The sequence below is a fragment of the Mastigoproctus giganteus genome, chromosome 4 (genome assembly GCF_048544385.1).
Source record: "Mastigoproctus giganteus isolate SK-2022 chromosome 4, ASM4854438v1, whole genome shotgun sequence".
Classification (NCBI taxonomy): domain Eukaryota; kingdom Metazoa; phylum Arthropoda; class Arachnida; order Uropygi; family Thelyphonidae; genus Mastigoproctus; species Mastigoproctus giganteus.
In genome coordinates this window covers 178051391-178071283 of record NC_143578.1, presented here as the reverse complement: position 1 = coordinate 178071283, position 19893 = coordinate 178051391, and the positions used below count along the sequence as shown (strand labels likewise).

The window sequence follows — 19893 nt, the reverse complement described above, 5'->3', positions numbered from 1 at the left end:
AGCAATATGGCCTTAGTTGCTAATGCTCCTAAAAACCAAATAAACAAACAAACAACAAGCTTTTGATACTGTTGCACATGAAAGACTGCTGCACAAATTGGAACAGTGTGGCATTGGAGGCAAATTGCTTCTATGGATGAAGGGGTGGTTGAGGGGGAGAAGACAGAGTGGTAATCAATGGACACTGCTCATCGTGGACTAATGTTATCAGTGGAGTCCCTCAGGGTTCAGTGTTGGTTCCCTTTTTGTTTTCTGCATTTATAAATAATATTGATGATGGTATATCAAGCTTAATGTCCAAGTTTGCAGATGATACAAAGGTTGGCAGGGTTGTTAAGGACACTACTTACGCTATGCTGCTGGAACGGGATCTAGAAAGTTTGAGCAGATGGGCTGAGAGGTGGCAAATGAAGTTTAACATTGACAAATGTAAAGTACTACATATGGGAAACAGCAACCCCCAGAGCAACGTATCAACTCTGTGGTACTACACTGACAATGGTAGAGAATGAAAAGGACCTGGGGGTAATTGTGCAGGCAGATATGAAGTTCTCTGAGCAGTGCAGACGGGCTGCAAGAGTAGCTCATGGTGTCTTATCAATGATATACAGGAATTTTTCTAGCAGGGATAAGGAGGTGATTATTCCTTTGTATAAGGCAATGGTCAGGCCACACCTTGAGTACTGTATGCAGGTTTGGAGGCCTTTCAAAATTTCAAGAGGGATGTAGAGCTGCTGGAACGAGTACAAAGGGCAACAAGATTAGTGAATGGAACAAAGAGTTGCTCTTACGAAGAAAGGCTTAAGTTTTGCAAATTAGTGTGTGGAGACTAGGCACCAGTGAGGCGATCTGATAGAGGTGTATAAAGCCTTGAATGGTTTGAACACGCTCAATGCTGATGGGATTCTGCCTCTTGCTCAGAATAATCACCTGAGAGGGCATAACTTCAAATTGAAGAAAGACAGATGTAGGATAGATATGTGGAAATTTGCCTTTAGCCAGCGGGTAGTTGGTTGGTAGAACAGACTTCCATCCCTTGTTGTGGAAGTTGATAGCCTAAATAAATTTAAGGCTCAGCTGGACAGGTATTTCGAACGAATGGAGGGGTGAAGTGGAAGTTTTTTTTTTTTTTTTTTTTTTTTGGGCTGATGCTGCATAAGCTTGCTTTCTTGCATCATATGCCTATGCTAATTACAGGAATGTGAAATGGGATGATCTGCATGATTCCTTGGTTTTATTACTGTTTCTTTTAAATTGCTTATCCCAGTATTTTCTCAGGTGTATCAGTGAAAATTTTCTTATAGGGATGAAATCCTTTATTTCATATTCTACCTTATAAGCAGCATATCACAATTTTCCTGGATTCAGATTTCCTGCTTCATTTTTTGTCTTCACATGAAGCCTGCAACAATTATTAATCAGTCGAAACTGTTTTGAACAAGATCAGGGAAGAAAATATGCTTCTTCTATACCATTTTTCTGAATTGGCATCTGTAATTTCCCCACTCTTTTCCAAAGTAGCCACAACCAGTTAGCATCTATTCACTCTCCAACTCCAAACTCACAAAACAATGAGTATCTTTTGTCTTCTCTGCCTTCAATCCATGCCTGGTAAATGTATTGCTCTTCTCTACACCTTTTATGAGGATAAGAAATCTGTACAGAATTCCAAATATTACTTAACCATTGCCTTATATAATTAGGTAATCATTTCGTTGTTCAAGTTGTCAAATTTCCTGCATATCATTGACGAAATCACCATGAACTGTTTTAGCAGCCTGTTTGCAGTGCTCAGAGAATTTTTTGACTTCCAATTACCCCATTCCTCTAGGTCCTTTTTGCTTATTAGCTACACTGTGTTTAATGCTACCCAAATTGCATGTTGTTTTTGGATTACTGCTACCTAAATGGCAGTACCTTGCCTTTATCAGTGTTAAATCTCAGTTAGCTTATTTCAGCCCATCTTCTTAGTTTATTTTGATCTTGTATTAGTGTACCTGATAACTGTCCTTAACTACTGTGTCCACCTGGACTGATGTAATTGTATACTCATTACATCAGTCCAGGAAGAGCAGTAGTCATTTATAACCACTCTTCTTCTCCTACTACTTAATCATCCATTTATCCACAGCAGTAAATTGCCCATAATAATAATGCTCCAATTTATACAGCAGTTATGCATATTGCACAGTATCAAATTCCTTATTGAAGTGTGTGTGTGAGATGTTAAAATTGTTCTTTGTATCTAGTTCATTTGTGTTGATTTCACAGTAATCACGTTGGTCAGCCATAATCTTCCTTTAATAAATCAAATGTGTGATTGCCTTACATATCAAGGACTGGAAGCTCCAGTTCTATCAAGATGATCTTGCATTTTTTACTGGTAGAAGTCACCATTTGAATCATTGCCCTTTGAATCATCCTTGCAAATAGGAGTTACATTGTCTGCAATCTTTAGGAACTTTTTCTGAATCTAAGGACATTGTCATTATTGTAACTAAAGTTTTAAAGAGTTACCGGTCTTGTAGCATTCCTTAATGTATTTGATAATTTATTGAGCTGCACATGCTTTGTTCACTTTTAGGTGCAGCAGTTTCCTTTCCATTATTATAAAATCATTTAAATTTGAATCAGTATTTGTTTAGCCATATGGTGCAAAGAATCCCGTGGCTTTTGTCAAACTAGTCAAAGAATTAAAAAAAAAAATAAAATGAAATGAAGCAAACCTAACCTATTTGACTCCCTCCTCATATAGACCTTTGAATCTCCCCAAGTTATCAGCCTCACCTATCTAGAGAGGCAACTTATTTTAGTAATCAACAACTCCCCCTGCAATCCATTCTGAATCTCTTCCCTTGTAAATTGAATTTATGACCCCAGTTCTGGAATCATTTGTAATAGTGATAATTTCAATCTTGTTCATTTTACTTTCTTCTCTCAGTCTTGTGCACCTCAGTTATGTTTCCTCTGAGGTGTCTAGTTACCAAGCTCTCTACCCTACATATTCAGTCTTTCTTCTAATGTTTTATTAGAGGAAAGACTTTGAATATGTCTATTCTTCAATTTGTTGATACAGATTTTTTTCCCCCATGGTGAGTTTCCTCCCACTTGCTTCAATCAATTAGGGACAAATTGAAATCATCAATAATACGACATTGACACATTCTCGCCCATTTCATTTGCCTGTAGAACACTTCATAATCTCTGCAACCTTCTAGTTTGTAGATTATTCCACTCTCATTTTACCTTTACTTAACTTACTTGCACCACACAGATTCTCTGTTTGCATGTGTAACTTCTGAATTCTCAAAAACTTTTTTGCACAGCCTGTTTTTGATAAGAAGCATGACTCTTCTATCTTCCCTATCCTTCCTAAATACATTGTACATGCGATCATCCCGTATTTCTGGGTGGCACCACATTTTCATTAGCCCTGTTATGTCAGCATTTGTTGTCCTAACCAGAGTCCAAATTCAAATCCAAATTGACACTCCCAAAATTATTGTATACGCAGTTAAAATTAAGTGCTCTTATATAGTTTGCTATTCTGACATACTTGTAGTTATTTCAGCTTGTTTCCTAGAATGAGCTTCCTGTTCATTTGAAACATTGTCATCCTTGGGATCTCTTGCCAATATTGATTGTTGCAGCAGCAGAGAATTTCTGTTGCTGCAACAATGTTCATTTGAAACATTGTTATCCTTAGGATCACTTGCCAATATTGATTGTTGCAGCAGCAGACAAGAATTTGTCTGTTGCTGCAACAATGTTCATTTTAAACATTGTTATCCTTGAGATCTCTTGCCAATATTGATTGTTGCAGCAGCAGACAAGAATTCTTGAGATACGTATAAGCATTACTTTGATTCATATATCGGATAAATGTGTGTCTGCCTCCCTTCCCCCCAACTTGCAGTTTCCCCCGAACCCTTAAGGTATTCTTGGTGAGACTGGCAAAAACCATTTTGCTATCTTTGTTCAAAAATAAATCCCATCTCTATAAAATATATCCTTTTCATTCACAAGTATGGGCATACTGAAAAAAAAATTTTCCTCAAAAGCTGTGCAGAATCCCTTAATTCTTGAGGTAATCCACAATGCCTTTCAGCATACAAATCCCCCTATCATGCTTGGGCAGAATTGCACACATGTATACATTCTGACATAACTCATGGAATTTTTTCAGCATGGTGCTATGTTATCCAACTTATCATCAGTTCATTTTTGTTTAATATCACTAGCCTCCACATGAATAATAATGCTCTCTTTACTCCTCTTAAAATCTGACAATCTGTTGGTAACATCATCACTCCCAGAAAACACACCCTGGTTCTAGTCTACCACCATCATCACCCATTTTCAATCCACTGCAGAATGAAGGCCTCTCCAGCAACTTTCCATTTCCTTCTGTTTTGTGCAATGGCCATCCATTTACTGCCCATGAACTCTTGAAATCCATCTCCACTGTTGTCTTCCTGGTTTTCTCTTAGCTCATGTTGTAGTAAATCTGTAAGATTTACTACAAATTTACTGCAATAAATAATAAATGCCAATTACTTAAATTTCTCTGTTTAATTTTTTCCTGCATCACTTTTATATGTAGATTGTTTATTTAGAATTGACTATCTGAAATATCCTTGTTCCCAGTTGTTTCGTATAACTGGGATTATAATTATGTAATTAAGCAGAGATACCAAAACTTTATATACTGCTGAACTTAAGAATTTAAACTTAAAAGATACTGAAAAGAATGTAGTATTAGAAGTAGCTTTACAGATTAAATTTACAAGATTGCAGAAATTTAAATTTAAAAGATATGAAAGAAATTAAGCAAAAAAAAAAATTAATATCCACCAAACTCAACATAATCCTCTAGAATATAACTCTCCTGACCACAAACCATCAGAAATACATGTGCTTTCTGCAACTCCCTGATTCATGCTGTAACTTTACATCATATTGCATATTATATAAAGTTACAGCATGGTTTTTGTGATTGATTCACTATTAATTTATTTTCTGCCTTAAAGTAAATATCACACTACAAGGGATTTGATGACCTTATCACGATCCAAGAACTTGCATAGCTTAAACCCTGAATTCCACGAATGCTTTCATCAGTATCATTACTGGATTTGTTGTATCAGGTTGCAAGGAAACTTTGAAAGTGATTAGCAAGTAATAACCACTAAATGTGCCAAAAGTAAAACATAGGCTAACCATGATTGTGCTTTGTGAAATAAATCGGAGAAATTTAGCTTTTTTTTTTTTAAATATATGTGTATATATATATATATATATATACACAACGTTTCAAAGTTTTGCTGTTTCATTTGTCTGTGACATTTGCAAGTTGTGCTTTTTAATTGCATACCTTTATAAATAAGAGTGGACTTGGGAGGAAAACCTTTCGGATTTCTGGCACTTCACAACAGTAAGCTTTTTATCAGTGACCATTATCCCTGGTTGTGAATATTTCTTCACCTTTCTAGAATTTGCTGAAAGTTAGCTGACTGTACACCTAAGTTTAATAATAAAAAAAAATAATAATAATAATATTAAAATTTCTTCTTTAATTGCACAAATTTAATTGTCCTTAAATAGTTTGTCCTCTAGAGATATATCATATTCCTGTGGAGGACAAAATATTTAAGAACAACATATAATAAGGGAATAATATAATAAAAGAACCATTCCTTTATATTTATACTTTTTATGAGTCAATTTCTTACATTCAGATTCCAATTTTTATCATATTATACACGACTGTTTTTCCGAATGCTAAAATTAATTTTATTCATTTGTGTATAATTACTTTATTTGTAAAAGAATAAGAGAAGTTTACCTCAATATGATACATAGAACATTTCTGTATGATACTCTCCAGAAATTAAAACGAAAACAATTAAATGCAATTTAATGCATTTTTTTTTTAAAATTAATTTTTTACTTAATTTTTAATTGCGTTAAATTGATTTTTAATTGTGTTCATTTGATTTTTAATTATTAAGTATTTCTTACTGTAATGTAAAATTTGATTTTTTAATTGTTTTTGTTTTAATTTCTGGAAAGTATCATATGGAAGTGTTCTACGTATCATATTGAGGTAAACTTCTCTTATTCTTTTACAAATACAGCTAGGCCTCGCATAACACAAGTTTGATTAACGTGTGTTTCAGTTACCGCTATTTGAAAATAATTATACCACTTTTCGCTTTACACGATGCAAATTTCCAATTAACGCAATCTTTTTTTTTTATGTAGTAGTTGAAAAAGATTTGAATTGCGCGTTAAGCTTACCGCGCGTCGGACAGGCAATAAACAAACGTGTTTGCCTGCTGCCCGCCTTGGCGTGTTCCATCAACCATCGAAGAAGTTGTCTCCCGCTAATAAAGTCAATGCAGACTTGCATTTAAAAATTAAAATTTTTAAATGTGCCAGATGAAAATGTTACCGCGAAAGAGATAACAGTAAAAGAACTAGATGAAATCTTTCGTATCGCAGATAACCTGAAACAAAAGGTTTGAAGTTCTCTGCGATATTTATTTTGCCAGGGCCCAGAGAAGATTGTTGTCTGCTATCAGAAATTGATTGATGAAAAGAGAAAGTCAACACTGTTCAAATATTTCCGCAACAGTCATTTCTTCATTGTGTATTTTATGTCAGAGGTTCCCAAACTTTCTCGGTTCATGGCACACTTAGACCAAAAGAAATACCTAACAGTTCCGTTTAGGCCCAAACAACTTGATAAGAAATGTGAAACTGTGAACTACCTCGAGCTAATGGTTCGCGCGGTGTCTGACAGCTGTCAAGTATCGCTGTGTTTCCCTTCAAAATTTAAAATATTCTGTGGTGCAGTTTGAGAAACCCTATTTTATGCAATAAACATTTAATTCCATAATTAGTTTCATTATATTTTACATTGTATACAGTTAAAAAGTTATTTAAAAGGTATTTTTAAAATTCTTTATAGACATTCCAAGAAGGTCAAGGACCAATTATAATTTTTCTTATTGATTATTATATTCGATTAATGCGTTTCCATTTTGCGCGATGCACTCGCGGGACGAATTAATCACGTTAATCGAGGCCAGCCTGTATCAATGTAGAACATATTGAGCACTGTTTCATACTATATAATTTCTTTAGTATTGGTGCCTTTGTCATCAGCATGGATAAAACATCTGTCAAACTCGCCTGCATGGCAACCATTTATCCACTTGAAGATTCTTTTCTTCTTAGAGGCATCTTTAATTCAAGATTTAAAGAAACGGCATTTTTAATTCATTTTTTAGATGATGGCATAACGCAAAACATTTTTTTTACCCATTTAATTTTTCTTTTAGCAGGCCAGTTGTTCATTTCCTAGGTTGCTGTAGATACAGTTAAACTTCAATATTTTATTTCATCCTCAAAAAAATTTAAGGCCAGACCTAATGATATTCCCCCCCCCCCCTACTGTGAAGTAACTCTAACTGCTATTGAGGTTAGAGTTTTTTTTTATCTTGCATACAGCCTATAGCTCTAATTCCATAATCTATCTTTAGGTATTGTTATATGAATATCTGGTATTGTCAATTAGTAAATCACATTACGTAGGGTATATCAATGAAATTAATGGTAATGGAAAAGGATATTTTAAGTTAAAAGGAAAATACAGCAGGTCCTCGTTTTAACACTGTTCGCTCTATGCTGATTCACTATAATGCTGTTTTTATATTATAATCGATAAGTCACTCTAACGCTCTTTTACTCGCATACAGATTGAATTTTTGGCATGTTTAACAAAAACGTTTCATCTGATGTTAGTCCATAGCTTGAAAATGAATAGAAAAGTTTCCCACGCTGACTTGCGAAATTTTCCCACGGTCAGTGAAATTTTCTCCCACGCTAATTTAATTGCACTATGGTGACTTGTTCCATTGCAAGCAACTGGGCTGGCTATTATAATTGAAATGGAGAGACTTCTAAATAATTTTATTGAAGATAATATCCAATGCACAATTCCGTTAAGGTAAATATTATTAAAGAAAAAGCGATTAGCCTATATGATAATCTGAAGAAAGCTCACCTTTAAAAAAAATGTGGAACCATTTAAAGCTAGTAAGGGCTGGTAAGATAGATTTAAAATCCAGGGAGAAGCTACAAGTGCAGATCAAGAAGGAGTCAACTCTCAAAAAGTAACTTCTAAAAATTATTGAAGAGTGGTGTTAAACTTCTCAACAAGTTTTTAACATAGATGAAACAGGACATTTTTTGGAAATAAATGCCTAAAAGAAGTTTCATATCGAAAGGTGAAAAAAAAACCCCATGTCAGGCTTCAAAAGCAGTGAAGGATCGGTTGACTTTATTGTTGGGTGGTAATGCTGCAGGGATTTTAAAGTAAAACTCCTTTTAGTTTACTAGGAAGATGCCCAAAGTACAACCCAACATCGACCAAAGTTACGAAAACTCGACAGCCCAGGGCCATTGGATTAATAAATTCACGATTTTTAGTTGATACATAATATAGTTACTTACCACATAATTATATACGTATGTAATGGAGAATATTTTATAACTACAAATTTTTAATATTAAATATTTTGACTGACGTTTGTGCGTATTTTCGCTACCGTTTATTATTGATTATGAAATATTCTATGGCATAGGCCGCAACTAACAAATGCATATGTTGCATTACTGGAATACAGCACTTACTTAGCGCTCTGTTTTTTGGAAACGAATTATCAGCGTTAAGCAGGGGTCACCTGTATACATAAAAAATAACTCTTGTAAATACAGATAATCCTTTTCTCGCTAGTTTTAGCAGAATTGTTCATGAAGAGGTTAAAATTTGCTGAATCTAAGAATTTGGCTCATTGGTGTATATATCTGTATACGCCGATGAGCCAAAACATTATGACCACCTACCTAATATGATGTTGATCCTCCACGTGCAGCCAAAATAGCTCGTACCTGGCGAGGCATGGACCCTAAAAGATTTCTAAATGTCTTGTGGTATCTGGTACCAACATGTAACCAGCAGATTCTTTAAATCCTGTAAGGTCCATGGTTGAGACGCCGCAGATCGGAGTTGCTGTTCCAACACAAGCCACAGATGCTTGATGGGATTGATGTCTGAGGAATTTGGAAGCCAGGGCAGTACCTGGAAGTCTTATGTTCTGCGAACCAGTCTCGAACAATCCGTGCGGTGTGGCATGGCGCATTATCCTGCTGAAAGATGGGCACCACCAGAGGGGAAGACCGTTGCCACAAAAGGGTGTACCTGGTCAGCAATGATGTTTAGGTAAAGAGTAAAGTGTTCATTGTCTAACGGCCCCAGGGGTTCCCCCCATCTCCGTGTTGTGTACTCTGTTTGTGAAACACAGAACACTGTGAAGGCCAGAGATTTTAAAAAGTGTAAGGTACATGTTTATGTTGTTTTGTTCCTCTGACCTTTTAGCCGTTGGGCCTCTAGCGGGACCCCCCCCCCATTGTCCACACTTAGCCCCGAGGAGGCAGGTCAGGCATAGAGGGATCGCATTTGAAGTAAGTACTCTGGCAGGCCCTGTCACCTAATTTCCTAAGATTTCAGTGGCAAGGGCTTTAAAAAAAAAATAAATAAATAAATAAAATGCATATTCAGTTAGAGTAGGGGTGAAGACTGAAGAAGGGGGAGACAGATAGAAATATGGAGATGATAGGGAAGGCAACCCCAGAAAGGTCAGTGGGGACTGGCCCCCACCAGGAGAAAAAGGAGGTGGCAGGGAGGGGGGAGGAGACAAACCCATCCTCTCCCTACCAGGGGAGGGGGGGTTAAAGTGAACCAAGTTAGGGTACCCAGCTCAGAATGCTAGTTGGCCAAGAAAAGCAGTTGACATCTAATGGCACGCCGGTGGTGTTGTCAGTCTTCATCTAGGAGATTGTCTTATTGGTCACATCGCGAGAGTCAAGTCCAGTAGTATACGAACCTTTTTGTCTTTCTTAGATTGTCTTAATTTGTGGGTTGTCTGTATTCAAAGGTTCTTCACTTGGTAGTTATCTTTGGTGGGTGACATATTTGGAGAATGTATTGTAATTCTGGTCAAGTTCTGCCTTGTTCCAGTACCATCAGGGTCCCTGGGTTCATTTAGTAGAGGGTTATCACGTTGCTACAATTAGTTGTCTTCTCCTCAAGAAAAGTTGCTGTGCGTAGTTGGTGAGAGCTTGATACTCTTCCTTAGTATCCAATAGGTGGTTTTCTTTGCCTTTTGGTATGTAAGCCAGCTTTGTATAAGCTGGCAGCGGAGGTCATCGTAGAGGGGGCACTCGTGCATGAGGTGATCCCAGTCCTCATTTCCTCCACAGGAGCATGTCGGGTCCTCTTGATGTTTAGGTAGGTGGTAGACGTCAGAGTGCCCAAAACATGGATGACTGGACCCAGGGTATCCCAGCAGAACATCGTCCGAAGCATGACACCACCGGCTTGTTTTCATCCCACGGTGCATCTAGGCACCATCACTTCCCCAGGTAAACAATGCACATGTACCCGGCCGTCCACATGATTCATCGGACCAGACGACCTTCTTCCAATCACTGGTCCAGTTTCATTGCTCGCGTGCCCATTGTAGGCACTGTCACCAGTGAACCATGGTTAGCATGGGCACTTGGAGTGGTCTGTGGCTACGCAGCCCCATTTTCAGCAGGGTTTGATGTACTGTGAGTTGTGACAGTACAGTACATCAAACACTGCTGTACTGTGAGTTGTGACGAATTAATTACTCCCATCACCAGCATTCCAATTACTGGCAAGTTGTACAACTGTTGCCCTTCTGTTGCCATGTACCATCTGGGAGAGCCTCAGCTCACTTCAAGCATCAATGAGCCGTGGTTGTCCAACACCTCACCGGTGGTTTGTGGGTTTTCCCTCCTCACACCACTTTTAGTAGGTACTAACCATGGCTGACTGCGAGCATACCACCAGCCGTGCCATTCCAGAAATGCTCTGATCCAGTCGTCTGGCCATTACGGTTTCGCCTTTGTCAAATTTGCTTAAGTCTGCTGTCTTTCCCATCTGAAGAACGAGAGTAACATTGATTAACGGAACTCAGTATCAGGTGTTTTTATACTGTGTCCCGACCCGCACAAGCACTGTAGTTCACCTGCAGTTGCTTCGAGTTGCACAATGACTCGCTGGTTATAGTGTTTTGCCTCATCAGTGTAAATCCATGTTGTGATAAAGATTTGGGTTGTTGCCTTCATGGTAGTGATAAGCATAATTGAATGATTAATAATTAAATTTATTATATACAAATTAATCTGTTATGAAATTGACAACAAGAAAACCGAAAGGGGAGAAGAAAACGACAGTGGACGGATTTGATTTGCTGTTCTCAAAACGTAAGTGTTGGTACCACTCAACTAATTTTTATGTAATCAAAATATAATTATTTTGATTGTGACTGTCTGTTATGGTCTTCACTACTTCATGGTCTGGCAATGTGAGAAGAGGAGTTGCTGATATTTATCAGTTTTTCAACTAAAAACATCCTAAAATTAAGTTTAAAATAGAAAAGAATAAGTCCTTTCTGAATGTGTTTAGATGTAAACCTGTCCTAATCAGAAAATAAAAGTTATCTAAAATACAGGGTGCAGACTGGATCTGACAGTTTAACACACTGCAGCTTGGCAGCCGATACAACTGCTGTCATGCTGCATACAACACCACAACAAATCCCAACTGTATGTTTTCTTCAATATGTGTCATGTTTAGTATTATTAAAATGAGTCAAATAATTTTCAATGAAGAGAAACTTTTGCTGCATATGGGGGGAAAAAAGCCCTTTAATACATACTCAGTGCTATTAAATACTGATCCAATTCCTTAACTTCTCCATTGTTCTCAGCCAGTGGCCCTGGCTGGTAATTTATTCCTGTGGTTAACTGTTTCTTTACTAAATTTAAACTTCCCAGGATCTAGTCTATTAATACTATTCTGAGTGTGGTCTCACTTCTACCAATGAGAATATGGCACCCATGTTTATCTTATTCATTCAATTTGAACCTTCTGTACCTCAATCAAATTCTGCCTTCCCCCAGGTGTGTAGTTCCCCTGGTTTCCATTCTCTGCAAACCACACCTTTGGAGTTTTGATCCTCATAGGGATATCTTTTTTATTTATTAATTCCTTACTAGTTTAGTCACCCTTTTCAGGACAGCAGAAAGTTTCTTTTTTCAGACCCAAATGCAATATTCTTAATGTGGCCTCACAATTTACTTACATAATGGAACTAACTTCCTTTTGTTTACATGCAAACAAAGTTCTCTAAATCATTGTTTAAGATAAGACGCCATGTGGCTTCCTGGCTGCCTCTTTGTACTGCAGTGTGAATTGCATATCTGAATGTGTCCTTGTTATCAACTCATTTAGCACCCCCTCCCCAATTTATTAGTTGTCCTTAGATTAATATTTCCTAGGCTCTTTTCCATAATCCCAACTTGATGCAGTTTGAACAATATTTGTTCAAGAAGGATACTGTCAATTGCTTTGCTAAATCTGAGTTATTTTTTGCATCCAACTGGTAACAGCATCTTATTAATTGGCTGAGCTAGATAAACATGATTTCCTTTTATAGACTCGTGCTATCAGTCCCTTTAGAATTATAATGTAATAATAATGTATTTCATCCTTGATCATAAAGTGCATAATTTAATGTCACAGAAGTCATATTTATAGGTATTTAGTTACTTATTTCCTCATTAGTTTTTACCCTTGTAAATTAGGGAGATGTTTGTGCTTCTCCAGACCAGGGAAGTTATCATTGCATAATTAAACTAATAGTTTAATGCAATTATTTGTCACCATCTTCAGATTAACTAGGTATATATCATTACATCTGGAGCCTTACCCCCCCCCCCTTTCAGCTACAGTAGCTTCCCTAGCAATCCCTTCCCCTCCCATTACTGTATATATTTTTTATTGTAAGGGTTGATGTTAAGTACCTATTCAGCTCACCAGCAGCATCTGTAGCATTATCTGTCATTCTGTCACATTTATCTTAGATCACAGTTTTGATCCTTACAAAGATGCACTTCTTAACATAGGTTTGCAATTTGCTCATATTCTAGGTTTTAGATGACTCATCAACTGGTGCAAAAATCAGCTTCACTAATGATAGTTATCTGAACATCAGAGACTCCATTGCTTTTTGAAGTCACACAGATTACTCATCTCTCTCTCTCTCTCTCTCTCTCTCTCTGTATGTATGTGAGAGAGAGAGAGAGAGAGAGAGAGAGAGAGAGAGAATTTTAAGGAAGATGAGAGCTCTTTCCAGTTTATCAAGAAAGATCTCAATTTGCAGAGGGAAAGTTTGAATAATAGTGTGGCTGTAGTCATCATCAACAAAGGTTTGTAAGACGAAAGTGTTTAGAGTTTTGAAGGATGCATAAAGTATATATTGCACCATCATCAAGGACTGCATTATGGCACTTGAAAAGAAAGAAAAGCCATATTAAAAACATTTTTGGAATTAAGCACTTTAATGTATAGAGAAAAGAAGTTTAATAAAGGAGAGTAAAAATTTACAATAATTTTATTTATTAATCAAATTACAAAATATTTAAGTCAAAGGTTTTATTCTCCTTGAATTCATTATTATCAAAAGGGTTTAAAATGGTTTAAATGCTGTTTTTAAACTGATGTACATTCCTGAAACTCGTGGGTGGGGGCAGTACTTGATTTTTCCTACTTTTTCTAAATTATAATAATTTTTCTATTTGTGAAGCTGTTATTAAATTTATGTGCTCTCTCTCTCTCTCATGCAAGCACAACAGTTGAACAATTGACCATTTAATTCTTTTAAAATTGCAGTTGTGGTAGTTTTTTTTTGTTATTGTTGAGTCTTTAATCAGCAAGCTTTTGTCTGTGACGTTACACTGCAACCACCTTATTAAATTTCGAGTTTTGTTTGCCTTCAACTTGGCAAGTAGGGATCTTGAAGGTATGATTTTCTTATGTCAGTAGCAAATAATCATTTCCTAAAGGCGCTAACAGCCTCACTCACTGGCTAAAGATTAACACCCTTTCTCCAAATATAAATGTTCTGTATTTCATTCAATTATAAATGTAAGCCAATTTTTCATTTAATCATTTTAATTCAATTCAATTCACTTCAATTAGACCAGAAACCTGGTTCATACAATCAAGATTACGCTGATAGAAAACATTAAATGTTGATTTGTGGCTTATTGAATAAAAGTCTTCATGGGCCTTTTAATTCTGAATTTTGTTCCTGAATTGTATGTGAATTGATTTACTTTATTTGTTGTTTTAATTTTAAACCAACATATTTTACTAGACAGTTTTAAAAATATCTTTTTTTACAGATTGGAAAAGGTGCTTGAGCTCCAGAAAAATTGATTAAATATTATTCTGATACTCTGATTAACTAATTAGTGATTGGTTTGAATAGCATGTACCATCCACATATGCTTTTGCTTTACAATTTTAGTTAGATATCGTGATTTTCTCTTAAAGTAACTGCTATGAATTTCTTTACTGATAGTAAATAATTAGCTGTAATATCTAATGGCCACTATTTAAATCTGTGGTAGTATTCATTTGTGTGTATGTATACATATGTCAACTGTAATTTAGTAACAGTATGAATGTACCAAAACTAAGTTGTTTGTATGTGTGGTTGTTGCTTGCCTGTGAATGCTTAAAACTAATAATTAGCATACATTACCATATGTCTTCTAAAACACATTAAATTATAATAAATCCAATAATTATCATATTCCTATGATGATGTAATTTAAAAATTTGAAATTTCAAGTTAGATGAATATGTAAAATGTTTCCTTTAAAGGGCGAACAGTATAGTTACAAAGAAGCTTTAGTGCTACATGATTATAAAGTTGAAGATATCAGTAATGCCAAGATTGGAAGTAGAGATAAGGTGAGTCCATTTGAACAATTAGTGTTTGAAATTTATACTTTAAAATCCCTTTTTGAAGTTTCTGTTATGAAGTAATCATGTTGATTAACTTTATATTTAATAACTTGTAATAATTTGGGAATTTAAATTTTATTTCAGAGAAATTTGAAACTTTTCATTAAAATTACTGTTATTTTATTTAGTTTTATTAAATATTTATACAAAAACAGTAAACATTGTTTCTGTTTTAATAAGTTAATGTTCATTTATTAATGTCATTGAGTTGCTTATATAATAAAGTAAATTTGGAAATTTTGAAGCAGGGAGTGGTGGTCCTAAGTGCCAAAAGTTTTTCTAATTATCACAACAATTCTAAGTGATATTCTGGTGTTTTGTATGTAGATCCGTATAGTTTTCTTTTGAATTTATATATCTTTTACACATCCTAAGATTTTCTTAGTAAAGAAGTGTTTTTTTTTCCCATTACTGTTTCAGGAAGGAAATTAGTTTTCTTTGTGTATTTATTATTTTTTATATTTTTTTAATTTTTATATTTACTAATCCACTAGAGGGGATTTAAGAACAGGAATAACTTAGTTTCTTGTAATTGCAAAAAGTTTGGATCAGTTGACAAAAAAAAAAAGCAATAGACTGGTTGTGTACTGTATGGTCCAATCTTGAAAATGTGAGGCAAAGGATATTTTTAAGCTTGATTAGACTTGTATATTTTATAACTTGCTGCCAAACAAAACACTTACTGTTTGATGATCATCTTGTACTAGTGGAAAATTAAGTAAATAAAGAATCAATATTCTGTTATGCTGCAATGCAGGTGGCATTACAAAACTGCTCAATTGCAGTTGGTAAATTTTTCAAGCCAAGATGTTTTAAAAAAGTTAACCAACTTGTGTGCAGTTATGAGGTCACTTTGAAGTGCTTGGCTTATGGTCAGAATTTTTCAGTCTTGGATATTGAAAGTGGACAGAAGAATGGCTTTGAACATTCTGATGATTTTAGATAGTTGCACAGCACATTTTGCTGAGACACTTCAGTTGACAAATATATAGCTGACGTTTTTACCTTGCATTATAGCCTTAGATGCTAATGCGCCATAAAATCCTAAAACAACCAACCGCCCATTGCCACTACTTTTTTGCAGCCACTGGATCAAGGCATTGTTTATAACCTCAAGAGAGCATATAGGAGCTCACCTAAGGTATTTGAACTGCAACGTGGAAGGTGGGAATAGTTTGCAGCGAAAGTGGGTCTTAGATGCTATCTAGAAAATTATTTCTTGGGGACTGGATTGCATCAATACTAATTAGCATTAGTAGAGGCATATGATGCAAGAAAGCAAGCTTATACAGCATCAGCCAGGGAAAAAAAAAAAAAAAACCCTTTTCCCATTTCACCCATCCATTCGCTCCAAATATTTGTCTAGTTCTGCCTTGAATTTATTTAAGCTGTCCACTTCTACAATGGGACCTAGAGGGCAACAGGCACTCTGTGTGTTATCAGACACTGAGTCTAAAACACTGATGGATCCAATATCTTTTTATTTCAGAAGATTTAGAAGTCCTGTTGGTCTGCCTCACTAAAATCCGCTCATGCACACCTTCTCGATGGTAAACACTTATGTCACTTAGGTGGCAACAAACGTGTAGAGTGGTTCTCTTCAAGACACCTGGTCAGCGTGAAGAGGAAAAGACCAAACCATCCAGCACATGACAGTAAGACGAAACAAATGACCCTCAGTCCCCAGCAGCTTTCACTACCCTTCTTATGGCAGCGAGAGAATCAGAGTGTAAGCAGAGGGTGCTAAGAATCTCTGGGTACGACCAGGCTACCATGCATGGTAACTGAAGTTGGCCTGTTACAACGTAAGATCACTCATCAGTGAAGACAGGATGTTAGAGCTGGAAAAAGAATTAGAAAATGTGAATTGGAATATCATCGGTTTGGCTGAAACAAGAAGAAATGAATCACTTATATGTTTATTAAGTGGAAATCTGCTGTACAACAATGGAAACAGTGAAAGGAGTGAAGGTGGAGTTGGGTTTCTGGTCCATAAAGATATAAAAAACAACATTTTAGAATTCAAAAGTACATCACCAAGGGTGTCAAGACTACTACTCAGGATTTCTAAGAGGTACAAGCTAAAGGTTATAATGATTTATGCACCAACATCAAGCCATGATGATGAAGAGATTGAAAAATTGTACACAGAAATTGAGTCTTCTAGACGATCAGAAAACCCACTACACTATCATTATGGGGGACTTCAATGCTAAGGTTGGAAAGAGACAAAACAGTGTAGAAAACGGAACTATAGGAAATTTTGGAATTGGTGAAAGACTTGTGGAATTTGCAGAATCTCGAGGATTGTCAGTAATGAACACTTTTTTTCAAGAAAAGGATGAACAGAAAGTGGACATGGAAGAGCCCAAGTGGATTAACAACTAATGAACTCGATTTCATCCTCTCAAACAGAAGATATATCGTGAATGATGTTACCGTCCTGAACAAGGTAAATGTTGAAAGTAATCACAGAATGGTAAGATGCACACTTGATATAGATGTAAGAAAAGAAAGGAAAAAATTGACTCAAGTAAATAATATGAAGGTCTTTGAGATAACAGAAGAGTAGAAAAAGCTGTATGTACTGCAACTTAAGAACAAGTTTGAGCTTCTGCAGATTGCTCAGGGCCAAGATATCGACGAGGAATATTACAACTTTTTGAAAGTGATAAAGCCCAAGAAACCTATAGGTAAAAAGAAATCGAAAGAAAAAAAAATTAGTCAAGAAACACTTGTCATGATGAACCAAAGACAACAAATGAAGAGCAAGAAAAACACTGACAAGGAGAAAATTGAGTATACTGAGTTATGCAAAGCCATTAGAAAGAGACTCAGAGAGGACATAAGAAAATTTAACACAAGAAAAATAGAACAAGCATTAAGGGAAAACGAAGGATTTAAATCAGCAGTTTTGAGCAGTAATACAGAAAGACAAATGATACTGAAACCGAAGAATAGCGATGGTGTACTTATAAATAGCAGAGAAGGCCTAATTAAAATAGCAGAAGACTACTATAAAGAGTTATACAATGAGCGAGGGAATGATGCCAGCAGTTGGGGGAAGATGGATTGCAAATTAGTAACACATAGAACTTACCTGATATCCTTTCTGATGAGATAGAACATGCGTTGAAGAAAATGAAGAATCAGAAAGCCCCGGAGGAAGATGAAGTTACTGTAGAGTTGTTAAAATTGGGAGGAAGCGACGACACAAAAACTGGCAAAACTCTTCACAAAATACATTAGAAAAGGTGTGACACCTAAGGAGTGGAATAATGCAATCATAGTTTTGCTGCATAAGAAAGGAGATAAATCAGAAATTGGAAATTATAGCCCAATTAGCTTGTTATCCCACATCTACAAGTTGTTCACAAGGGTCATTACTAACAGATTAGAAAGAATACTTGATGAGAATCAACCAAAAGAGCAAGCTGGCTTTAGGACAGGATTCTCAACTATGGATCACCTTTATGTAATGTCACAGCTAATGGAGAAAGCAAATGAATATAAAACACCATTATTCCTGGCATTTGTGGATTATGAAAAGGCATTTGACTCCATACAACATAAGGAAATGTTTCTGGCACTGGAAAGGCAAGGCATGGATACCCCATATATTATGATTTTGAAGAAAATATTTGAGAAAGGAGTTTGACAAGGGGAGACAATATCTCCGAAGTTTTTCATTAAACAACTTCGGAGATATTGGGGAAGCTTTCAGAAGATTAGACTCGTTGCAGAAAGGAGTCATTGTGAATGGAGATTACCTAAACCATTTACAATTTGCAAATGACATTGTGGTCATAAGCCATGATCCCAAAGAATTAGAGGAAAATCTTAATCAGTTATGCAGAGTAGTAAGAATTTTGGACTAAAGATGAATATGGCTAAAAGAAAAGTAATGATGAACAAGTAGGCCACAGAAAGCGATATAATGATTGAAGGAGCAGTAATTGAAAAGGTGGAGTCTGGGACAAGTCATTAGCTGTTAATAATGATAAATGGCTGGAAGGCAAGAGAAGAATAAATTTTGGATGGATAGCATTCAGGAAATATAGTCACATATTGAAGAGCAATATCCCAATTTGTCTGAAACGTAAAATAATGAACCAATGTATACTCCCCACCACGACTTATGGAAGTGAAACTTGGGCACACACCAAAAGAATGGAAGAGAAGCTGAGAACTACACAGCGAAGAATGGAAAAAATTATATTTGGAATCAGAATGTTAGATAAGAAGAGAAACACGTGGATTAAGCAGCGAACTCAAGTAAAGGACATTCTTTTCAAAACTAAAGAACTAAATGGTCTTGGGCAGGACACAGCTCGAAGACATGATGACAGATGAAGTAAGAAAATAGAATGGTACCCAAGAAGAGCTAGAAGAAAACCTGGAAGACAACAACGGAGATGGACAGATGAAATTCATGAGTTTGTGGGTAGTAAATGGATGGTCATTGCACAAAACAGAAGGAACTGGAAAGTTTGTGGAGAGGCCTTCATCCTGCAGTGGATTGAAAATGGCTGATGATGATGATGACTTCTACAACAAATGGAAGTTTGTTTCAGAAATCAACCACCCACTGGCTAAAGGCAAATTTCCGCACATCTATTCTTCAACTGTCTTTCCTCAATTTGAATTTATGTCTGCTCAGGCAGTTACTCTAGCTAAGAGGAAGAATAACATCAGCATTACACTTGCTCAAACCAATCAAAGCCTTATACACCTCAATCAGATCACCTTGCAGGTGTGTCATAGCCATCTAACACACTCCTTTTTGCTGAGGGCGGATGGCCCACCTATGTGTGAGACTTGTAACGTTATTTTAACTGTTTCTCACGTTTTCATTGAATGTCCTGTTTTTAGACAATCTTTTTCTAGAACCTTTAGTAATCTGGCTGAACCCTTTACAC

At 36.1% G+C, this 19893-nt stretch overlaps 1 protein-coding gene across 1 annotated transcript in view; it reads left to right on the top strand.

The window, feature by feature from the left end:
* The window catches only part of LOC150087223 (proto-oncogene vav-like), a 433316-nt gene that overhangs the window by 293489 nt on the left and 119934 nt on the right, over window positions 1-19893 (top strand). The window contains exon 14 of the mRNA XM_090371895.1: window positions 14831-14920. Within this exon, the coding sequence (XP_090228021.1) occupies window positions 14831-14920 (90 nt within the window). The remainder of the gene's footprint in view (window positions 1-14830; window positions 14921-19893) is intronic.